The sequence below is a fragment of the Mauremys mutica genome, chromosome 6, assembly GCF_020497125.1.
Source record: "Mauremys mutica isolate MM-2020 ecotype Southern chromosome 6, ASM2049712v1, whole genome shotgun sequence".
NCBI classification, from domain to species: Eukaryota; Metazoa; Chordata; order Testudines; family Geoemydidae; genus Mauremys; species Mauremys mutica.
In genome coordinates this window covers 45118554-45144499 of record NC_059077.1, presented here as the reverse complement: position 1 = coordinate 45144499, position 25946 = coordinate 45118554, and the positions used below count along the sequence as shown (strand labels likewise).

General features: G+C 38.9%; 1 protein-coding gene across 2 annotated transcripts in view; it reads right to left on the bottom strand.

The window, feature by feature from the left end:
- CERT1 (ceramide transporter 1) overlaps positions 1-25946 on the bottom strand; it is a 158217-nt gene that overhangs the window by 51721 nt on the left and 80550 nt on the right. For both annotated transcript variants that reach the window (XM_045021585.1, XM_045021586.1), the window contains exons 4-7: positions 17251-17358; positions 13584-13722; positions 11537-11620; positions 3882-4039 (exon numbers count right to left, since the gene is read on the bottom strand). In XM_045021585.1, the coding sequence (XP_044877520.1) occupies positions 3882-4039; positions 11537-11620; positions 13584-13722; positions 17251-17358 (489 nt within the window). The remainder of the gene's footprint in view (positions 1-3881; positions 4040-11536; positions 11621-13583; positions 13723-17250; positions 17359-25946) is intronic.

Below are 25946 nucleotides of genomic sequence, written 5' to 3'. Positions count from 1 at the left end.
CTGTCCTTTGACAGGGGTACTGACTAATTTTTGATGCACTTCAGGAATATTCTTTTTTAAAAAGTGCAATTATGTTCAAATGATGAAATTGGTACCTAGCCATGATAGCCTGATAGATAGTGATCCTTATGATCAGAGAAGTGGAAGAAAAGAGTTTTCTTCCCAAAGAATCTAGTCTTTTCCCTTCTCTGTCATTAAAAGTACAATGTAAATATCCTTTGTTCTGGCTGCAACAATGCAGAGTGTTTTTTTGTTTGTTTGTTTGTTTTTTTCAAAGATAGTGGTTGGGAGGATAATAGATTATTCCATACTGATATCCCTGGTTGCCAGAGACGTTCCAAGATGGGGCAAGAATATACCTTGTTAGAAGATGTAGTACCAAGGATATCAGAGACAGGATGGGGAGCTTCCTCTACTGCCACAGATGGTATGTTTAAAATATTAACCATTCTATTGACTAGTTCCTGAAATTGACTAGCATCTTCAGAAAGAGATGAAGCTGAAAGGACACCAACATTTTCATCAAGAGAGGAGTCCCCAGCTAACTCCTGTTCATGATGCTGAATGTTCATTTGACGAGGTGAATCTCCCTCCTCCTCTCCTATTTATAGTGTATCAGGAATAACAGTGAGTGACTTATCTTTCACTTAAGGATCCCACTGTCTAGGATCCAATTTTTTCATATCTGTAGAGGCACCACCACCCTGACATGAAAATTAAGATGTAGATCTTAAAAAGGATTGATAGGGAAACTCTGGAGTCAGCCAGCATAACCATGGCATCCTGCCAACTGTTCTAGTCTGGTATCATGTCATAATCAGGATGATAAGGATGTTTGTGATAGTCTACCTCAGAAAAATGTTTCTAAGAAAGTAAAGGTAATGACTCAGTTTCTGGATAGACAGACTGATCCAGCTCTTCTGAATGCAGAACCCATCCTGGACTGACAGAGAAATTACAGGAGATACAATTGAAGGAAGGATCTGCTACAAAGACAAAGGAAACAATTTATTCTCAGACCACCCAAAAGGGGTCGTGGGTGATGGTAAAATGTCTGCAGATCCATGTGATAAAATGTCTCCTTTCTGTCACTTATCTGGTGGAAGGAGCTGAGCAGAGTTCTTGTACAGTTCCCCCAAACTGGTGAGGAATTGAAAGGATCCAAGGGACATGGTTCTGAATGAACTTGTGCAGTAACAATAGAGGGAACTGGAAATGATGAGATAATCTGATCCAACTGTCTTCCTGGACCCATTGCACGGGAACAGTCTCATGATATAGAGTCCTTAATGTTTGGATCCCTAAAAGGCTTGGATCCACAAGTCCATAATCTGAAGGATCCAATGACTCACCTGAATGGAAAATCTTCAGAGGCACCAAAAGGTGTTTAATCTTGGCCTTTTTCTTCAGAACCAAGGGTCCCAGATCCATAGGAGCCTCAAGCATAGTTTCATACAAAAAAGAAACCTGTTTCAGTCAAACTGTACCTTCTTGGAACTGGGTCCAAAGAGTTAGCTAATGAGAGCTCAGTCATCTTAGAACCAGAGCTCAATGCAGAGGATGACAGTTTCAGCACTGTTGTCTTTCTGGAATTGGAAGTGCCCTGTTCCAATTCAGGCCTCTAGTCTTTTTTTCCCCAGAAGCTTAAGAAATTTCTGATCCATAAGATAAGATTTGACAGATAATGCTTCTTGTAGTAAGAGGGCTTGGAATCTATTCTGCCTCTCTTTTCTGGCATGTGGGGTAAAGGTACCACATAAGGAGAATGGTCCTCTCTTAAACACTTCAAACTCTGTGTAGAGGCATCCAATGCAGGAAAGACCATGGGGTGTGATGTGCATCTCGAGAGTCTGTGTATCTGTCTTCAGATCTGCCATCAATGCCCATGTTGACACTAACTATACTAACAATTAACACTAACTAATTGTATATACAAAAGGAACAAGGCTCTTACGTAAAACTCTATGGATCGAGGAAATCCAAAGAAGGTTCATGTCCATTTGAGTCAGCTGCTGGAAAGAACGGAGGCAGCAACCGCTGCTGCACCCCCTTTTATAGCACTGCCCCCAGAACATGCTCAAATGGTGGAGGAGGGGCAAAAGGGGTAGCATGAGTGATCTAACATTGTTACAGGCACTGATACCGGTAGGTTCCACCATGCAGCTGTAGCAGTCTACCCATATCCCCAGGAATGAACATGCAGAAAATGCTTGAAGAATTAAGGCATCAACACGATGGTTTAGAATGGGGCAGACAAAAGATTAGATGCTGGAGACTATGTAGATATTTCCTTGCTTACTCCCTTTTCTTTTCCTTATATAATTCAATTTTAATAAAATGAAATTCAGCTTTTGTAGTCTATATATTAAACTTAGAGGCTAAATCAAACCAAATTAATTAAAAGCGATTTTCCGTTCACTCATAGGTTAATTACATTTTCATTGCTTTCAGTATGAAACATTTCAAATTCATGTAAGGCAGAGGGATGGGGAGACTGAAGTTAATTACAGGATTGTAAGGATTACAGGACATTTAACTAATCAGAGGTCCTAATCAAGCTAATAAACTACAAGTTGACAGTGCTTTTTACCAGCAGCAACAGCAAAATTATCTTCACAAAAGTTGTATCAGTGTTAATATATGCACACAAGTTGGACATTATATCCATGCTAAACAACATCCAGTTTCTTTTACAAAATGTCATTTGTAAAGCTATGTTCTAGAAAAAACACCTTATTTTTAAAAATCCATATTCTACACTAAGCTTGGACTGGCCTAAGAAGAAATTTCCCACAAGATCCCAAGACTCAGAGACTACTCCAACTATGGTCCAAGCAGTGGCAGATAACGTATCAAAATCCCAGTGGATTTGAAGATCTGAGTTGTGGCTGACAGTGGGCTGGGGCTTAGATCTGCTGCGTGGGAAGAGTGGAGTGAGGAGATCATGTCCAGACCTTAATTCTGGTCTGCCTCCTTTATGGGGTCCTCTTGTATATGAAATATGAATTTAATATGTCAGCATGCTATACAAACTGAGGTAAGACCTGAGATACCACATGATGCACAGTATGGTTACATACTAAACTCAAACAAGAGGTGGCAAATGACTAGAGGACTGCACATAAGGCAGGCCAATCACAACGAAGGCGGGGCCCTGGGAAACAACACATTAAATGGTAGCAACAGACACACTTCCAGCAACCTCATCTAAAAGGAGAAGAGATTCTCCCTGTCTCTTCTAGACTTTGGTGGTATTCATGGTCATTGAACAGATTCATCATGAACCACTACTGCCATTAGTGTATATCTCCAGGGAGGGTGGTGCTGTTTTCTCTCTTTAAAGTTGCTTCCCTAATTACTGTAAGATTTGATTCATTAGCATTTAGAAATTACTTTGTTTTCAACAGGTATATTAATCACACCATATATTTAGACAGTATTTTAAAATAGTAAAAGAGCACCCCACAAAATGCCACCATCCTTTATCACTACAATTAACACAGTACTACAGATTTGTAGAGAACTTTATAAAGAAAAGCAACTGGTCTTTCTTTTAGGAAGTTGCACAAAATATGCCTATTGTTATGGAGACCTGCTAGCTCATCTCTACATTTAAAAACAATTAAATTCAGGAACAGTCTGTGGAACAAAGTGCGGGTAGAAGACTAGCACAGGATGTATGACATGCTATATGATCTGCACAACAAGGATGAACCTTTGGCATTTGCCTAGTTTCATCTAGTTAATTTACATCCTTAATGTTTCTATTTAACTTCATGGAATAGGAACGCAGGTTAACATCCTCATCACAACTGAAGTTTACGGTTAAATGAAAGCAATTTGATCTACTGTAGTAGCAAAATAAAAGAGAAATCTCTTACCTTATCCAGTCTTTTTTGCCAGCTCTCCTCACGTTTTACCATGAGTTCAATACAATGAGAAAGTGTAGCTAGGATTCCAGCAGTAGTTGCCTTGAAAGTTATAGCTTCCCCTTTAAAGTCTATGCCATTAATTCCTTTGGGTGTTACATGTGGAAATACTAAAACAAACAGATAAGATTCATTCACTCTCATACCCACCTTAGTGACTCAAATGAATACTATACCACATAAGCCTTAGATTACAGCCAGCTGTCTAAAGAGGTTTTTAAGCTAACCAGTGTGAAGTTCATTTAAAAAAATAAAAATAAAGGAGACCAATAATTCCCAGCTATCCATAGGAGCAGGAAAGAGGCTCAAAGGCAGGAATGCATTCCTTCAGCTTCATCTTACTGTAGTGTATTTTCCCAAGTCTACTTGCTATGCTATATTACTCAGCAAATCATGTGGGTGTAGGGAGGGGTAATACTTTTTAACAATAGCACTTTGACAGCTTGAAGTGGGGTCTAATTAAAACAGAACAATCTTAAAATTTAACCAATAATATATTGAAAAAAGCAACAATTTAAAAATGCAATCATACCCAAAATGGAATATTAAAGTGGCTTTAAATAGATGATTGAGTTTTTAAAAAATAGTAATAATAAAGTAAAATATATTATCTTGCAAAGGTAACCATTATAGCAAATGTGTTGAATTCTCCTTAAGTACAGTGGGTTCTGTAGTTTCAAATACTTCATGCTGCCAGCCAAGCCATCTGTTGCTAAGACTATTTAAACAAATCACTTAAAAATGTGACAGAAAAAAAAAGTACTTAACACATCAAGCTCATACAAAGGGTGACAAAATAGTGCATTAAATACAGCACATGTAATGCCACAAAATACTAGAAAGCACAAGCAACTCCCCTTTTAAAACTAATACAGTTAGATGAGAAAGTAACTCATAATTGAACAAGCTAAAGACCTACTGTCCAGCAATAACATTCATCTTCTGGTCTTTGCCAGTTTGTCACAATATTATTTACTTTGCATCCAAGTTAGATTTTATGAATTTTTTAAATAGAAGAATGTTTGTATAAACCTATGTAACACGTATTTGCCTGACAGACTGAGCTAATGCTTTAAACTGGGTAAGCTGTTCAAGTAAAAAATACAAATTATCACTGTTCTCTAATCATGTAATCACTGTTCTCTAATGGTAAAAAACTGCAAACACAGTCAGGGGGAATGGACGGACAGTGTCACGTAGTCTCAATGAGTGGTCTAATGCTCTAGAGACACTTAGGACTCCCTCCTTTAACAACATGAAAAAGCTTTTTGAAGGGAGGGTTAAAGATTATATATAGCTTCAAGTCCTCCAATCATTAAGTATAAATCAAAGGCTTCAAATACCCTAATCAACACAAATTGTGATGTGAAAATAAATTTTATTCTCATACAGATGATAAAACATACTCCATGTTGAATAATATAGAGAAATATCATTTAATTTGTAGGAGAGACAGGGGAAAAGAAAGTTGTGGAAGGAGAAAATATTGTTCCACAGGGACAGTGAAGCTTTGTCTACAAGGTGGGGTAATGCCCACTATGGGGCTGTGATTTCTAAAGCCCACAAAAGTACTGTGCATTAATTGACTTGTGTAGACCCTGCGGGTGCATACTAAATGTTCCCTAGTGCGCTTTAACATAATAGTACTATGTTAAAACACACTAAATGTTCCCTAGTACACTATAACATAGTGTGTTACATTAAAATGCACTAGGGAACATTTTGTGCACACCAGCAGGGTCTACATGGACAAATTAATGCACAGCACTTTTACGCACTTTAGAAATCAAAACAGCCTAGGGCACTTTATCATATGGTGTAGATAAGCTCTGAGCAAAAGCCAGAACCTCCCTCATTCTCTCCCGCCACCTATGGAGAATACTGGTGAAAGAACGAAAAGGAGGTCAAGACTGGAAGAGCAGTGTGAGCAAGCAAGGGAATGGTGCAGTGGGTTCACTGAGAGCAATGAAAATCAATAGCAATTTAGAATTGAATTCAGAGATCGATAGGAAGTATTGAAAAAGAGGGATTAAGGGAGGAGGCCGTACTGCCTTGTTTTCTAGAAAAATTGAGTCTGACTATTATGGACTTCCTGATTTTTAGGCCATATCAACAATATAAAATCACAATAGGAATGCAACAAATTCTGCAAAGACCCAAAATCATGATAATCTACTACTTCTCCTGCTCTTTATGTTCAGTTCTGAATAGTGGTGGTAAGAGATTGGGTCTATTTTCAATTAGCACTTGCAGTCTTCCTGATGAAAACTATCCCAACTGCTTGTCTCTGCCAAAGATGCCTGATTAGGTCAGGAAGGGAAAATGCTTGTAGTAAGTAATGTCAGATGGAGGGTAGAGGCCTCATTAGGCTCTTAGATATTCACTTGCTCAAAAATGATTTTTCCACTTCATATTTTAATACTGTCCCTAAAACCAAATGAAGGTACTAGTCCACAATGAGGACAACATCCATATTAATTTTCAAATCTTCAGCTGTTTTTATTGGAGCCCCATTAAAAATTGTGATTAGAGAAATCATGGTTAAGGCACAGGACTGAGACTCGGGAACTCTGGGTTACTGTCGTGGTTCTGCCACAGATCCCTTGTGTGACCTTAGACAAGTCACTTAATCTTTCTGTGCCACAGTTCCCAATCTGCTAAAAGGGGATAATACTTCCTCTTTCCCACCCTTTGCCTGTCTAATTAAATAAGCTCTTCAGAGCAGGGATAGTTTCTTATGAGTCTGTGCAGCACCTAGCATAAAGGGGCCCTAATCTCTGTTAAGGCCTCTAGGTGTTAATACAATACACTAATAAAGCCCTCATTTTTGTTTTTAAATACACAATGGGAAAAGTGCTTTCCCCACTTGCCCATAAGAGGCAGATGAATAATTTTCACTCAGACTACCCCATCTTTGGGCAGTGTCCAAGCATGGAAAATTTCAGTCACACATTTTGGAAAGTTACAAGGATACAAAAGCAAAGGGTTATAGCAGTAACTGCTTTGTGACCTAAACTACAGCCAATATATCAGGTACCAATAATATACTGCATGTAATTTCATAGATTCATACATTCCAAGGCCAGAAGGGACCATTGCGATCATCCAGTCTGAGCTCCTGTATAACAGTCAACAGAACTTCCCCCAAAATAATTTCTAGACCATATCTTTTAGAAAAACACTCAATCTTGATTTAAAAAATGCTAGTGATGGATAAGCCACTAAGACTGTTGGTAAATTGTTCTGAAGGCTAATTACAGCACTTAAAAACATGCCTTATTTCCAGTCCAAATTTGTCTAGCTTCGACTTCCAGCTATTGGATCATGTTATACCTTTCTCTGTTAGATGATAGAGCCCACTATTAAATATTTGTTCCCCATGTAGTTACAGATTATAATCAAGTCACCCCTTAGCCTTCTCTTTGTTAAGCTAACTAGATTGAGTTCTGAGTTTACCAAGAGCCATGTTTTCTAATTTTTTAATCATTCTCACAGCTCTTCTCAGAATCCTCTCCAATTTATCAACATCCTTTTGAACTGTGGATGCCAGAACTGGACACACTATTCCAGCAGCGGTCACACCAGTGCTAAATAAAGAGGTAAAATAACCTCTCCACTCCTATTCAAGATTCCTGTTTATGTACCCATGGATCACATTAGCTCATTTGGCCAGAATGTCACACTGGGAGCTCACATTCAGCTGATTATCCACCTCCGCCCCCCCAAATCTTTTCCAGAATCACAGCTTCCTAGGATACCTATTTATGGTTTGCATTCTTTGTTCCTAGATGCAGACATTTACATTTAGCCATACTAAAAGACATATTGTTAAGCTTGTGCCCAGCTTAACAAGCAATCCAGATTGCTCTTTATCATTGATCTGTCCTCTTCATTATTTATTACTCCCTCAATTTTTGTGCCATCTGCAAACTTCATCAGTGATGATTTCCCCCCCGCCCCAGGTCTTTGATAAAAATGTTAAATAACATTAGGCCAAGAACCAATCCCTGTGGGACCCCACCAGAAATACAACTGGTCAGTGATTCCCCATTTACAATTATACTTTGAGACCTATCAATTACAACTGTTCTTAAAGAAGAGTTAAAATTGGCTATTTTGGTAAACTTTTATAAAGGAACATGATTTAACATGAATTTCAAGTGATATCAACATAAAAAACAAGAAATGCAGAAAGAATAATTTCTACATTTTTCAGTCCCAGTATGACCAGATGCACACATTAAAACACAAACAAAATGTGGGGTGGATTTCATAATAGGCTGTCCCATACATCACAATCTAGTTTATATAGCAAATATCTCCCTGAAATGCAGATACAAAGAAACAGAAATACTAATTAAGGTGCAACTCCTACATCATCCCACAACATTATACAATTTGACAACGCCACATCATCCTTTTAAAATGTATAATGCAGTGACATTAGTTAGAGTTTGTATCTCCCTGAGTTTAGTTTTAATAGCTAACATTACAGCTTAAACTTTCATGTAAGAAACATCAGCTTGCAAGCAACGGCACCATATCAGAAAAATTCTGGGGTGGCAAAGTTGCATCAACATATAGAACATTATATGTTATATTATATCCTGCAAAGTTGGGGAGGAAGGGAGGGGGGAAAAAAAAGGAAGACAATGGAGCATACAGACCTACGAAAAGTCAGGGGGGACAAAACATGGTAAAGTGGGCAACTGCCCCACTTGTCCCATTGCAAATGACTCCTCTGCATTCAAGTGGCACTGGAGAAGGCTTTTTCCAATATTGTGGGATCCACTCTAAATCTCTCTCATTGGTCTCAACAGCAAGGTTTTTCTCTATTTGATGAGAGAGATAGGGACAGTAGGCTTGGTCTATTTACACTTAAAAGTTTTGCCAGCATAACTATGTCAGTTTTGAATGTGTGGGGGGACAACCATACCCTTAACCAACACAGCTATGTCAGTAAAAGCCCTAGCATAGATGCAGATTATTCTATTCGGGGAACTATTTTAAACTATACTGGCAAAAGAACTCTTGCTAGTATAAGCTGTGTCTTCACTGGGGATGTAGGTGGTGTTAGCATAATTCTGCCGGAATATTGATACTAGCAAACACGTAAGTGCAGACAGGGCCTAAAAATGCAGTTGATGAATGTTAATTCCATGATGATAGTTTCTACTGATAGAAGTGAGATGGAAAGAAAACTACTTTCTTTAGTAAAACAGAATAGTTAAATCCTAGCACACCTCCTTGATTAGATTATTGTTTTCAATCAATCAACCTTTTAATAAATAGCTATTGTGTTCAGTAACAATTGTTTCAGATAATTAAAAATGCATTTGCCACCATACAAGAGCTTCCAAGCACAACTTCATACAGCTTTATAGCAGTGGTTCTCAAATGTTTGTACTGGTGACCCTTTTCACATAGCAAGCCTCTGAGTGTGACCCCCCATATAAATATATAAAAAAATATTTTTAATTTAACACCATTATAGATGCTGGAGGCAAAGCGGGGGTTGTGGTGGAGCCTGACAGCTCGCGACCCCCCAGGTCCTGACCCCCAGTTTGAGAACCCCCTGCTTTAGAGTCTCCTAACAAAACATTAACATAAAGGGCATCTACGATCAAAATTCTACCTTGATTTTTTTTCTTTCCACCCAAATATAAGCAAATAGAACCTGAAGCTAAAACATTTTACATCTCAGATAAAAATTATTCAAGCATTTTGTTATGAAATAGTGAAAAACTTCTACACTGTGGAAGGCTTAAGCATGCATATATATATTCCTCCTCCATTTCCTCTTACAGAGCGTATCCATTGTTTCCCCCAGTTTAGAGTTACACCACAACTACACTAGGATTTATTAAAAAGCGTAACATTCATTTGCTTGCCAGATTAGTAGTGCAATCTACTCAGTAGAGGAAGCACTTTATATTGCTTTATCTTGCTCGATGACTCCTATGGCTGATAAATTTGTGTTGACAGGTTCCTTCTTCCATTTTTCCCCAAAAGAGGTTCCACCTAGCCCGCTAAAAAGAACATTTGTAATTAAACAGATCTTGATAACAGAGACTGTAAAAAAGGAGAAACATGGGAATATCAAAATTTTCTGATACCTCCCAGGCAAATAAATTATTTGGGTCAAATTAATCTTTTCTAGTATAATGTTGCAAAGGTGTATATATAAAAACTATTTTGATAAATGCAATTTTCTGGAGACTCCACCATGTTCAGTGGGAGCCTCTAAACAGCCTTCATATTTTCTTTCCCTGCTTTACTTCAAACAGTCTTAAGATTCAGTGTTGCAACCACCAATCTATTAGCCAAGGAGTACTACATGGAACCCCTTGAGAATCAATCAATGCCAACTCAGTTGGTCTGAGGTAGCAGCTGGACAATGTTAAAAAAAGACGCCCACAAATGAAGGGGCTGAGTACATTGCAATTTCAGACCAGTGAGCAAAAGAAAAGCACTGAAAATTACAGACAAATTTTTGGCATTTACTTGCATCAGTAGCAGAAGCAGGGCAGACTTTTGAAAGTTTCTAGAACAGCAAGACTCAAATGCTTATTCAAATTTCCTGCACATATACAGTAGGTGCTGTGATCATAAAAATAGAAAGTAGAAGAAATTTGACCCAGAATTTATCAACTTTAATTTAGGGTATTATAGGAAGATTCATTAAGTGGTTAAGAATTATTACACCACAGGAAATCCAGAAGATAAGACTGATACTTTAACTGGCCTCATTGTGTCTCCCATCAGCAAGCCCCTTACAGAACGGTGATTTAGGGAAACAGCATCACTATTAGACCAGGTCTATGACAACAGCGCTTTACTGGTATGCTCTACCAGCAAATCGCTCCTAGTATGAATGCATCTTATATGGAATAGCTTATTCCAGTGTCTCCCCCACTCCCTCCCTCCTCCTAAGTGAAATAAGCTATACTGGCAAAAGCACAGTTTTGCCCATAAGCTGCATCCACATTAGGGGTTTTGCAGGCACAGCTATTTCAGTCATAAATCACACCTGATCATACTCCAGCCAACATCGTATTGCCAGCAAGAGTTTGCAGTGCAGACCTGCAATTAGGCACAACAGGAAATTTGAAGCTGTCAGGCTCACAACATTAACATTTATGTGCAGCCTTTAGTATTCAATATTCCAGAGTGAGAATCACAAAAGCAGCTGGTGAATGTTAGCAGAATACTGACATGTGACTCAGAGAGCCTTGACCCTGTAATTGACTAGTGAAGTTAGATTTAAAATGGTTTCATCAGTGTGTATGAACAGTTACCATTCCTATGCACATCATTAAGCTGTTCATTTGCAAAGCAAGCAGAAAGTTCTAACTATCTATATCAGTGGTTCTCAACCTATTTACCACCGTGGGCCACATCAACACAATATATATACTACCCATATGGTCCTGAGGATGTCACATCATCTGCAGCTGTGTTGACTAGGCTGCAAGTGGCCCACATTGAGAACCACTGTTCTAGATTTATATACCAGGCTTGTCACTATACTTTCTATAAGATAGGAATAATTGGAATAACCTATATCTAGAGGAAACTTGAGTTAATGCAAATTTAGGCGTACTTACATTTTTCCTTACTGCCATTACTATTATGCAAGAAATCCCCATCAGAACGCATTGTAGGAAAATCATCTTCATCATCTTCAACCACTAAATTTGAGAGAGAGATTATTTGCATCTAGCTAAGACACACAATGACAGAAAAGGGTTCTTTTCAAATTCTTATTGAGCAGGAAAGTATTACCGTAGCATTTGGATGGTTGATCAGTATTTCCTTATTAATAAATACTTCTAAAGTTACTTTAATTTTGCATAGGAAACTTTTAGACTCTGTTGCCTGGGGCCATAATTTGCTCAACAGTGATAGAAATGTAAGTTGGAGTCCAGTGTAAAATACTGAATTGTTTTCCTTCTTTCTCTATTCTTATAGAGTCTCAGAGTTATGAACACCAGAATCATGAACTGACCAGTCAACCACACACCTCATTTGGAATCTGATGTACACAATCAGGCAGCAGACACAAAAAAACCAAAAACAAACCCTAAACAAATAAAAAATCCCAAATACTATACAGTATAGTACTGAGTTAAACATAAATTACTAAAACAATAAAGGGGAAGTTTTTAAAAAAAAGATTTGGCAAGACAACTGTTTCTGTGCTTATTTCATTTAAATTAAGATATTAAAAGCAACATTTTTCTTCTGCATAGTAAAGTCTCAAAGCTGTATTAAGTCAATGTTCACTTCTAAACTTTTAAAAGAACAACCATAACATTTTGTTCTGAGTTACAAACAGCCTTCATTCCCCAAGTATTTGTAACCCTGAGTTTCTACTATACTAAATAAGCAACAAGGTACTGTTCCAAGGTAGATCTTGCTGGGGCCTCCATCAGCAGAAAGTCTGCTAAACGTGGGGTTGCGCGCGCGCGCACGCACACACACCTTGTCCCACTCTGCTAGGAACTGAAGACAGTCAGCACAGCCATAAAACTAGTGGGCGTTTCAGAAGAGGGCACTCCCAGCACAATCAAGGATGCTCTGAAACCCCAATTAAGCAGAGCACTTAAGCACGTGCTTAAATGCTTTACTTATTTGGGATAGCACAGCACCCTTAATTGTGCTCTGAGTGCCCTCTGCGAGTGTTTTGCTGAACTGGAGCCTGAGTCAATAGATTTCAGAAGTCTCTACCATGGGAGCAACTTTGGACCATGCCCTCTCCATGGAGCTAAAAGCTGTCCTCATCTGACAGAGCCTCACCACACAAACATTATCACATTTTATTTAATATGGTAAACAAACAGTTTGTCTTCTGACAAAAAAACCTAATATTAAAGCAAGATTGAAACTCAAAATATATATTGGAATTTCAATATTGCTGAAATGCTATCACTTTTCAGTAGAATTTCTGCCATCAGAAGGCTCATACTTCAAATTTAAACTAAAATTACACAAACACACTTTCTGAAAATTAAATGAGAAAGCCCTACCATACTTTGTGAACGTTCAGAATGCTGAAGTGAGAAGAAAGGTAGTTTTCTTTTGAGTGATTTGTTAACTTCTTGGCCTTTATGGGTTTAAGACAAATTGTCTTAGTTAAACTAACCAAATACTGCCTAAGTATGGCAGCTCAGATATGAGAAATAATCCATTATTCCAAGCATCATTTCAATTTGTCACAATAAAGGATGCAATATCAAATATAAGCTCGACTGCCATCTTTTGTGGATTTAAGCTAATCTTTTTAAAGTGAACTACCAACAGTTCAATGCTACAGACTCAGATGATATCTTAACACTTCAGTGATGTTGAAAGCTACCAGCTCAAGATATGTTTAAAAGCTTTGGGGTTATGGGCAGTGAGGTCAAAATCCACCTTTTGAAAAGGACATTACAATATGCACCCAACATGGTTAACAATGCTCTCATCATATAATTCCGTCTGGCTGACTACATACTATGGTGAATAATACATTAAAATACCTAGATAGTGTTTGATTCTGTCTGCACTGTTTTAATTGTTATGGATGCCACTATTTTGAAACTGGATTCCACAACATGGTAGATTTCTGTAGTGAGGACAATACTGTAAGTAAATTTTATTTCGTTTATTTACCTTTATCCCTCTGAAGTTCATCCTTGGAGACTGCATCTGCACAGGCATCAAAATATTTCTGTAAAGTATCAACCTGTCTACAGAGGATATCTCTGAAGGTTTCCATTTCAGCAAGCTTCTCACGCAAGCTATGACCTTTCTGGAAATACAGAAGAAAAGCCTCAAGTAACACTACAGTTTATAATGGAAAATATAGTAATAAATATTAAAAATAAAAATAGCATACGAGTTATATTTCAAGCACTCACTGCTACCTATAAACACTTCAGATAACATTCCATAAATGTTAAAGTAATTAGAGCATTTTATAGCAACTAGTTATTGTGTCATAGGTGTTAGACCCAATGCACTTACAGTAGAATCTCAGAGTTATGAACTGACCAGTCAACCACATCTCTCATTTGGTATGCAATCAGGCAGCAGCAGAGACGGAAAAAAAAAGAGCAAATACGGTACAGTACTGTTAAATGTAAACTACTAAAAAAATAAAAGGGAATGCAGCATTTTTCTTCTGCATAGTAAAGTTTCCAAGCTGTATTAAGTTAATGGTCAGTTGTAAACTTTTGAAAGAACCACCATAATGTTTTGTTCAGAGCCACAAACATTTCAGAGTTATGAACAACCTCCATTCCCACGGTGTTCAAAACTCTGAGGTTCTACTATATTAGTTTACGCAGTCCATTTCCTTGTCTGTGGATATTCCCTATAGTATATTTTCTAATGTTTTGTTCACTCTACCTTGCACAGTCCCAAATGAAGAGACTATTGCCTCCTATACCTTGGGTAAACAGGTTCCTACTTTCAAATGCTGGACATTTTTATAGCTCTGAGATATAGAAATCCAGAAAATGAACAGTACTAAAAGATATTGCACTGTTTCAAGAGAATTAAAATGTTAGTTGAATTATAATACGCAATTGCCTTTTAGAGTTAGTGTTCCCGGAATTCCACAATAAAGGCTGTTATGTGCATGAAATATAGACACTAGGCCAGTAGTTCTCAACCAGGTGTCTAGGACCCCCCAGATGGGCCGTGGAGTTTTTATAGCATGTGGAGAGAACCTCAAAAAGAAAAAAGATTGAGAATCCCTTCACTAGACAGTTGAGGTTTCCTGGCTCCCACTCCAGTGCACTTTCCTCTAAGCTCTAGGGAATCTTGTGGGACAATCTCTGGGAACAATGGAGGTGCCCTTCAGTGACAACGTCACTGCTAAATATGATGGGTTACTCTTGGCAAGCTTTAATAATGTTTAAACAGGTAAAATGTTAGTTACACCAGCAAACTTTCCATGTATAACTGATATTGGAGTAATTGGTACATGTGAAGCAAAGTCTGGAGTACTTCAGATTTCTCACAGAAGGGTTCCAAAAGAGGTGAGACAAGAACAAGTTTCAATGAGTGGTTATTTTGGAATTCTTATTTTCTCTGTATTAACCATTTTTCATCAAGCCATCATGAACTCAAATGATCTTCAAAGTTTATATCTGTGTTCTGTTTATTGCCACTTAGAAGACTAACAAAATAAGTGTTTAAGTCGTCTGTTAAACTGAAATCTCAGCTGCTACCAGCTCCACCGCAACTTAAATAAATACTTGATCAAAAACACTGATAGTTTCAGCATAAGAGCTCTTCACTCTATACTAGGGCTGTCAAACAATTAAAAATAAATCACAATAAATCACAGTTTTAATCGCACTGTTAAACAATAAGAAAGCCATTTATTTAAATATTTGTGGATGTTTTCTACATTTTCAAATATATTGATTTCAGTTACAACACAAAATACAAAGTATACAGTGCTCACTTTGCAAAAATGTATAATAAAAATAATATACTGTAAAAAGATAAAGTATTTTTCAGTTCACATAATTCAAGTACTGTAGTGCAATCTGTTTATCGTGAAAGTGCAACTTACAAATGTAGAATTAGGTTTTTTTACATAACTGCACTCAATAAAACAATGTAATACTTTAGAGCCCACAAGTCCACTCGTTCCTATTTCTTGTTCAGCCCTGCGCTAAGACAAACAAGTTTGTTTGCATTTACAGGTGATAACGCTGCCCGCTTCTTATTTACATCACCTGAAAGTGAGAACAGGTGTTCACATGGTACTGTTGTAGCCAGGATTGCGAAGTGTTTATGTGCCAAGTATGCTAAACATTCATATGCCTCATAATGCTTAGACCACTATTCCAGAGGACATGCTTCCATGCTGATGATACTAGTTACAAAAACATGTTTTAATTAAATTTGTTACAATTCTGCCCCAAGGAATTCAGTATGTCTCCTGCTCCAAGGTTTTACCCACATTCTGCCATATATTTCATGTTATGGCAGTCTCTGATAATGACCCAGCATGTGTTGTTCGATTTAACAACACTTTCATTGCAGATTTGATAAAATGAAAAGAAGGCACCAATATCAGATTTCTAAAGGTAGCTATAGCACTTGACCCAAGGTTTAAGAATCTGAAGTGCATTCCAAAATCTGAGAGGAATGAGGTGTGGAACATGCTGTCAGAAGTCTTAAGAGCAACACTCTGATGTGGAAACTACAGAAACTGAACCCCAAAAAAGAAAATCAACCTTCTGCTGGTGGCATCTGACTCAGATGAACGTGCATCAGTTCGCACTGCTTTGGATCATTATCAGGCAGAACCCGTCAACAGCATAGAAGCATGCCCTCTGGAATGGTGGTCGAAGCATTAAAGGGCATACAAGCAAATATAAATGCAAACAAACATACTTGTTTGTCTTAGCGATTAGCTGAACAAGAAGTAGGACTGTGTTGACTTGGGGGCTCTAAAATTTTACATTGTTTTATTGTTGAGTGCAGTTACGTAAAAAACGTAATTCTACATGTGTAAGTTGCACTTTCACAATAAAGAGATTGCACTAAAGTACTGTAAGAGGTGAAATGAAAATACTATCTTTTATTTTTTACAGCGCAAATATTTGTAATAAAAATAATATAAACTGAGCACTGTTCACTTTGTGCTGTGAAATCAAAAAATATTTGAAAATGTAGAAAAACATCCAAAAAATAAATTATAGATTTCAATTGGTATTCTGTTATTGTTTAACAGCGTGATTAAAAACGGTGATCACCATTATTTTTTTAATTAACTCAAGTAATTAACTCAAAACAAATTAACTGCAATTAATTGACAGCCCTACTTTATACGGATTAATTTCTAACCCTTTTCTTTCTGTGATGCTCTTCTCATGTGTTGTGTCCTCATCAAAAACTATTGTCCAGCAAGGCTAAAATGGTAAACATTTATAATAGTAATATGCCTCTTTTCTTCATTTCTTTCTGATTCATTTAAGCCAAATTTGTTCCTATCAAGGGAACTGCATTCCTCTTCAATTAGAGTCCTGCTGTTCAGTGTCATGCCAGAAGAGACAAGTAAAGTGTTCCTGCAGGTTTTGACTGCTTCCTATTGGAGAAAAATACCTGTTTAAAACACTTACTGTATCATCCCTCTATTACCACATATTGAACTAAGCAACACTTACCTTCAAAATGATAAGTAATCAAAAGTATCTTTACTGATGTTTCATTTTATATTGCTAAAGATAAACAGAGTTAGTCATTCACATGTAAGTTCCTTTCCAAAGTGTCTCCTTCGTTCACAAATCATGTGTATAAAATATCACTCACTAACCTTGAACGATGAGGTGGATGTAGCAGAATATCCACTTGCTCCAGACACCAAAGACACCATGGAGCCATGGCGCCGTAAACTTGACTCTGATCCATAGCCAGATTCAGTCTAAAAAACAAGTGTAATAAGCCCTTTAATAATGAAGAAACCATGACAGCAAATCAATGATATTTCCTCTAAAACTGGCCAAATAATTACTTACCGGGAAGTAGCACGGGATTAGCAACTCAAGCTATTTTTGAAACTGAAGCATTGCATAAGGCATGCAACTAGGATAACTTAAGGAAGGAATTTTTTGACGTTCTAGTTTGACACCACTGTTTACCCAACATCACGTTACACACTGATTGAGGAAAATTTACAGCTCACTCATGTTACATTATTCCCCAAAAGTGCTCAGTATTTCTGGATACATAAAATATTTGTAAAAATTTGGAGGGGCTTCACAAATTCAGTAAGAGCAATGTACGAAATACAACCCTGCTGTTCAATATCTGAACTGTGGTAAGCCAATATAATTTTGTCATCTGGAAAAAAGATTCACCGTTTTTTGGACATTTAAATTGTAACACAAGCAATTTACATAATATTCCACAAGGAAACTACAGTAACCTATGATTATTTACAGGCGCTAACACACAGCTTCATACTGTGAAGAGGAAAGCAGCCTCAGAGTCAACCCTTCCAACAGTTTGAATACTGCCACTTCATTCTTGTGAAGGTATTATTTATCCCTGTAATTCTGGAGGAGTCAGTGGAAAAAAAGTAAAAGGTTTGTCTGCAGATTTTTGTTAGTGCCCAAAAATCTCACTCAGGTTCAAGACCCCATTGTGCTAGGTGCTATACACTACCCACACACCTGGGAAGATACAACTCCTGCCCTGAAGAATTACAATCTTATTTACGAGATGAGATACATGATAAATAGGAAGCAAAAGGGAGGGAGGAAAAGGGTAATAGTAACAAGTTCACATGATTACATATCTTTAAATTCAGGCCCGTTTATACCGAATTTAGCAGCGTTAAACCAATTTTACCCTGCACCCGTCCACACAACGAAGCCCTTTATATTGATATAAAGGGCTCTTAAAACCGATTTCTGTACTCCTCCCCGACGAGGGGAGTAGCACTGAAATCAGTATTGCCATGTCAGATTAGGGTTAGTGTGGCCGCAATTAGACGGTATTGGCCTCTGGGCGGTATCCCACAGTGCACCATTGTGACCGCTCTGGAAAGCGATCTGAACTTGGATGCACTGGCCAGGTAGACAGGAAAAGCCCCGCGAACTTTTGAATTTCATTTCCTGCTTGCCCAGCGTGGAGCGCTGATCAGCACGGGTGGCCATGCAGTCCCAAATCCAAAAAAAGCTCCAGCATGGACCTTACGGGAGATACTGGATCTGATCGCTGTATGGGGAGACAAATCTGTTCTATCAGAGCTCTGTTCCAGAAGACGAAATGCCAAAGCATTTGAAAAAATCTCCAGGCTATGATAGACAGAGGCCACAGCAGGGACTCAACACAGTGCTGTGTGACAAGCGTAACGGAAAGCCAAAGAATCAAATGGACGCTCATGGAGGGAGGAAAGGAGGGAGGGGGGACTGAGGACTCGAGCTATCCCACAGTTCCTGCAGTCTCCGAAAAGCATTTGCATTCTTGGCTGAGCTCCCAATGCCTGAAGGGTCAAAAACATTGTCACCAGTGGTTCAGGGAATATGTCGTCAATTTACCCCCCTCCCCACCTCAAAGAAAAGGGGAAAAAATCATTTCTCGCCTCTTTTCAATGTCACCGTATGTCTACTGGATGCTGCTGGTAGACGGGGTGCTGCAGTGCTAAATAGCAGCATCCTCTCCCCTCCCCGGTGGCAGACGGTACGGTACAAAATGACTGATAGCCGTCCTCGTCATCATCCTGTGAGTGCTCCTGGCTGGCCTCGGTGAGGTCAGCCGGGGGCGCCTGGGCAAAAATGGGAATGACTCCTGGTCATTCCCTTCTTTAAGCTTTGTGTCGTGGAGATTCAGTCCTGGCAGATGGTGCAATAGGGCTGGTAATCGTCCTCATCATAGCAGCTGGATGCTGTGCTCCTCTCCCCCCTCACCCTTTAATGAGTAATGGAGTTGTCCTGCCTGGAATATCATAGCAGCTGGAGGATGCCTCCCCCTCATTTTATCTCACTAAAAAGTCAGTGTTTCTTATTCCTGCATTCTTTATTACTTCATCACACAAATGGGGGGATAACTGCCACGGTAGCCCAGGAGGGGTGTGGGAGGAGGGAAGCAACGGGTGGGGTTGTTGCAGGGGCACCCCCTAGAACGGCATGCAGCTCATCATTTCTGCGGGATATCTGAGGCTCTGACCCGGAGCGGCTGTGCTCTGGTTCTCTTGTAGACTTGCCCCATATTCTAGGCAGGACTGACTATTTTTAGACAAAACAAAGAAGGGAATGACCTGGGAAGTCATTCCCATTTTCGTCCATGCTTCCCCGTCCATCCTCAGCTAAGCCAGCCAGGAGCACCCATGACAGCAGCAGACGGTACAATATGACTGGTAACCGTCATTGCCAATTTCCAAAGCTGCAGACAGTGCAATAGGGCTGGTAACTGTCTCTGCTACTTTGCAAAGGCAAATGAATGCTGCTGTGTAGCACTGCAATACCGCATCTGTCAGCAGCATCCAGTACACATACGGTGACAGTGAAAAAAGGCTAAACGGGCTCCATGGTTACCATGCTATGGTGTCTGCCAGGGCAATCCAGAGAAAAGGGGCGCGAAATGAAGGATTGAGTGATAACATTTACCCAGAATCACCCGCGACACTGTTTTTGCTCCATCATGCATTGTGATCTCAACCCAGAATTCCAATGGGCGGGGGAGACTGCGGGAACTATGGGATAGCTACCCACAATGCAATGCTCTGGAAATTAAGCACATTAATTCGGTGGTGTGCGTTGGTGTGGCCGCGTGCACTCGACTTTATACAATCTGTTTTAAAAAACCAGTTTATGTAAAAACGGAATAATCCCGTAGTGTAGACATACCCTCAGATGCACCAAGTCATGTAAAAGGCTAAAGTGATTTGTCTTGACCTATCATTATTTCACTGATTTCTCATACGTGTAACTGCAGAAGCAGGTCTTGAAAAGGGAACTGACATTAGACAATAGGCCTTAAGTTCAAGGGCAATGTTCCATACATAAGGAGTGGCATGAGAGTAAACAGTGAGATGGTTGCGTGAAGCAGACAAATAGGTGGTCGAAGACAATGTCTAATGTGACAAGAGAACCTCGAAACAAGTAGATAGACAGAGCATTGAAAAGGGCCTTGGAGATGAAGGCAAGAAGCTTGAATTTGAGGTGATGGAAAATGAACAGACTCTAGAAATGTTGGTGGAAATCTCTGCCATCTTGCAGTTTTCTTATAATTATATACTGTATACCACTGTATGGTATGAAATCAGAGAAGAAAAATGTTATTTCAGTTGAGAGATCCCCTCCTCCCGCCTCATAGACTTTAAAGTCAGAAGGGACCATTGTGATCATCTAGTCTGACCTCCTGCACATTGCAGGCCACAGAACTTCACCCACCCATTCCTGTAATAGACCCTTAATCTCTGACTGAGTTACTGAAGTCTTCAAATCATGGTTTAAAGACTTCAAGTTATAGAGAATTCACCATTTACACTAGTTTAAACCTGACAATGACCCGTGACTCATGATGCAGAGGAAGGTGAAAAAAAACCTCTGGGTCTCTGCCAATCTGACCCGGGGAAAAAATCCTTCCTCACTCCAAATATGGAGATCAGTTAGACCCTGAGCATGTCAAGTAAGACCCACCAGCCAGACACCTGGGAAAGAATTCTCTGTAGTAACTCAGTGCTCTCCCCATCCAGTGGCCTGTCTCCAGCCATTGGGGATTTTAGCTACTGCCATTCCCCGCTCTGAGCCACATACCATTGTAGACAGTCCCGTCATACTACCCACTCCATAAATTTATCAAGCTCAGTCTTGAAACCAGTTAGGTTCTCTCCCACTTCCACTGCTCCCCTTGGAAGGCTGTTCCAGAACTTCCCTCCTCTGATGGTTAGAAAATCTCATCTAATTTCAAGCCTAAACTTGTTGATGGACAGTTTATATTCATTTGTTCTTATGCCCACATTGGGGCTTAAATAACTCCTCTCTCTCCCTGGTATTTATCCCTCTGGTGTATTTTAGAAAGCAATCATATCTCCCCTCAGCCTTCTTTTGGTTAGGCTAAACAAGCCAAACTCTTTGAGTCTCCGCTCATAAGGCAGATTTTTCCATTCTAGTAGCTCTCCTCTGCACCTATTCCAATTTGAATTCATCTTTCTTAAACATGGGAGACCAGAATTGCACACAGTATTCCAGACGAGATCTCACCAGTATCCTGTACAACGGCACTAACACTTCCCTGTGTCTACTGGAAATACCTCAGCTGATGCATCCTAGGACTGCATTAGCCTTTTACACAGCTGTATCACATTGAGGGCTCATAGTCAACTTGTGATCAACAAATACACAAAGGTCTGTGTCCTTCGCTGTCACTTCCAACTGATAAGACCCCAGATTATAGCAAAAATTCTTGTTGTTACTAGGCTTCTTGCACTGATGCACACACATTTTGTTTCTGCTTGGCTTCATCCAGATTTCTCATAGTCATTTTACTCCCAGTATCACCTTTCTGACGGTTATTTTCAGTGGCATTAGCAGTATCTTTCCTTTTGTTGTCCATCTCTCTACTCTCTGTTGTTCCTTTCTCAATTGCTGTATCCTTTTACCGGATTTTCCTTCCACTCAATATTATAATCAGGTGTGAAAATTACATGAGCCTCTCCCAACATTCTCCCCAAAATTCCTAGTTTAAAGCTCTTTTAATCAGCTTCCACCCCAGAAAGCTATTATCCTCACTACTCAGGTGCAACTCATAAAAACAGACCTCTGTCCATTAATGCCTCCTAGTGGTCAGACATCCCATTACTTGAGCCATCTGTTGAGCATAATCTTGTCTTGCCTTCATGCTCCTCCTCTAGGGACAGGTAGGATCCCACTGAATATGAACTGGCCCTCCATTTCTTTAAGCATTTTCCCCAGCCTGGCATAGTGTTCTTTGATGCCTCCCATTAAGAATCTAGCAGTATAATTTGTTCCCACATGAAGGACAAACTGTATTCTTTCCTGCTCCCATTAGGATCTATGTCAGTCTCAGGTTCACATCCCATAGCTCAGCTCACAGCGGACAACACACCCTTCTGTTCTGTGGATCAACACTGGTGAAGAGGCCTGTCTGTTCTTCTTAGTAGGGAATCCACACTTATCTAGACCTGCCTCTTCCTGATATGGGTGCAATTCTCTGGCCTTCCCATTTCTGTCTGCAGTCGTCTTTTCTTCTGTTCTCCCTTGCAATCTGTGAGTCACCCTCTATCCTCCCGGGGCTCCAAACTCTGGCTATCCTCATTGTCTCTTTCCCACTTCTTGTGGGACTTGCCACTCTTCTCTTCTTCCTTGCTCTTCCATCTTGGAACAAGGGAGAGGAAAAGCCACATGTCTCCATGGGCCACTTTCTTCATCCAGAAGTCTACCCTCACAGCACTGCTGTCCAGCATGCACCTGCAAGTCTACAGTTTTTCCTTCAGCTGCCTCTTTCCTTTCCTCCATCACTCGATCGAATCTCCTTCTAAAACTTAACCATTGTTTCTAGCTGCATCTCCAAACATTGGATCTTCTCTTCCATCAGATCTATCAGCCAGCACTTCATAGAAATGAAGCACCTTTCAGGTACCCTCTCCGGAATAATATACCTCCCACTATTTCCACATCCAGTCATCTTCATTCCCTTTTCCATTCTTTGCATCTCTATAGCAGTCATAGCCTCCCCTTCTAAACCCCTGTCAAGAAGAAGAAAACACACATGCACACCCTCCCTCAAACAGTTCTTACAACTCCATCCTCACCCCACCCATATTCATCTCTGTTTGCTGGCTCCTGTGCCGCTGCTCCTCATAGGGTAGGAGCATCTTCATGAAATGTTGCTTTTAAAATTTCACCTAAAATGCTGTAAACCTAAACAACATAGCATTGTTCTATTGCAGACCAGCTTCACTGCCCAGGCAAATTACATATAAAGTCAATTAAATATTATATTTATTTATCTTCATCTCTAGAATTAGACAATTACTAACAAAGTTTTTTAAATGATTTTATCATGGGTCATTCTGAAAATGGTCACTCATTTTGTTTCTTTTTATCTGGCAGTAAATTCTGTAAGGATCTGATTTCAAAACTGAGCTATCTTTAAATGCTACTAGTAAACAAGATGCCAAAAACATACATCCACTTTGAACTACTGAAATTTAGTTAAAAAAGGGACAGCTGGTTTCAAATTTTGTTTTAGAATCCAATGACACACAGACAAAATATGCCTATGCAAAAATTGGATCCAAACTGTTTACAGATGAATGAAGCACAAGTGTAAGGAGAGTTTCAGCTTTGCTTCCTAAGTCCATGTTTTTGAAGATTCAACCAAGGTTACTAAATATTTGAGTATTGTTTTGTTGCTTAATCTAATATATGTTTAAAGATGGTAACATCACTGAATAATAAACACAATTCAATTAAAGTCATTAATTAAGTCTTAATTTGCTTTGATAGAAAGCAAAACATTTTGACGGGGAATTTAGTGCCATATTTCTGACTTTCCCTTATTCTTTTCTGTTCAAATTACCATTATGTTTTAGAGCCAGTTTAAGTAAATCTGCAGAATAAAAGCTCACGATGAAAAAACTCCTTTATCCACAAACACAAAAATATTTTAATTTAGGAGGAAATGCAAAAAAGATACCTTTATAGCAGTGTACACTGTCAAATCAATCAGCTGTGCTTGTACTGTACCGAATAGCTCCATTACAACAGTTTTCCAGACTTCAAAATGGTGTACAAGCAAGTGACCTAGTAACTCAAATCTAACGAAAAGCTGCTACCTAAAAAGCAAGCATCTAATTTTACCTATATTTACAACCAATAAGGAGAAAGCTCAGCAGACTAAGCTGCACACAACTAAAAATATGAATCACGGAAGTGTGTACATTTACAGATGGCATTGACATAATTATCTTGCATTAGAATTATGTTTTAGTAACTATTGTAGGGAAAAAATAAAATTAGGGCAAGGAAACTTGGCTAAAAGGAGAAAGGTAAAAACCAAGTATTGCTTTTTAACTGGTGCACATGCAATTGTGCAGCAAGTTACAAGTACACACAAGAAACTAGAACAGAACAAAAAATAATGAAAGCATGCATCATGCAAAGCCCCACCATTCCACTACTGCAACATCTAAACAAGCGCAGATCACTGCTGCACTTATGTCTTGCCAAGCAGATCATTATTAGCTATTCACTGAAGATGATACTCAATTATATTGAGGTGAAGAATGTCAATACAAGCCAGATAATTCTTAATTTCCCAGGATGAAAACTGAACAAGCAGCCGCAGTCCGCATGATGGATAAGTTAACAGTCACTGCTCAAAAATGAACAAATTGCATGGAAGTTGTATCATCAATCAATATGCAGCATTAAACACTAATGTCAAATTAAAATGCTGAAAATCCAGACACAATTTCATTAGAGTTCCATGTATATACAGTAGCCTCACAGTTGCACTCAAAATTGACATTGTTAGTATACTGCGACATCATCTCCAGTTTTCTATATCTCTGCATGGAATCCATTATCCCTTTCAGAATGCTTTTTCATAACGATAGATGCGAAATGAGAATAAGCACATCATCAAAAACCTCATGTGATTCTTCTTTGCTTGTCTAGGATTGGTGACAGCAGCAAAACAGACCAGGAAAGCAGCTTTCAGTAGTACAGCAGTAAATGTATTCAGACAATCATATTGCAGACCTTCATCACAGCACATAATGATTTGTCAGTTAAGCATCTCCTAAAGTGGGTCAATAATACTCCAGAGTAAAGCATGCACTTATGGGTAATGCCTCTACTTAAATAAAGCATCTTCTTTCTTTCCTGGGTTTCCTCAATTGCTTTTGATGGTGTCTTGGCAAACTTGTTTAACTATATCATGTGTTTCAATACTTGCTTGTCCACCAAAGGAGATAATTTATAATGTAGCCTAATAAAAATATCTATTATTTTACATAACAAAACAACAAGCAGGAGGCAACTCCTCACCTCTGAATATAGCCCCAGGAGTTGTCAAAACAGAAATTGAGGAGGATACTGTGATCTTAGAATGTTGACTGTTAGTCTGTTGACTTCAGACTAAAAAACGAAGTATTAAAATACGATCAAGAAAAAACAGCAAAAAGGCAAAAAAGAAAAGATGAAGGGAAGATGTGGTAAAGAATGAACAAAAAGAAAAAGCAAAGAAAATAGTAAAATGGGGAAGAGCAAACAAAAAATAATAATAAAAGGGAAATAGATGGAAGGAAGGTAGGAAAGACTGTTGGTGGAGGTGAGTAGGAAGGTGTGTGTGTGTGTGTGTGTGTGTGTGTGTGTGTGTGTGTGTGTGTGTGTGTGTGTGTGTATTCCTGTGGTCCAGTGCTTTTACTGAAACACTGAAAAGGATTCCAGGTATGCTTGCAAACAAAGGGGAGAGAAAAGGTCAAATCTTCTTTTAAATACAGGAGATCCAAAGACCTGATGCCAGATGTTACAG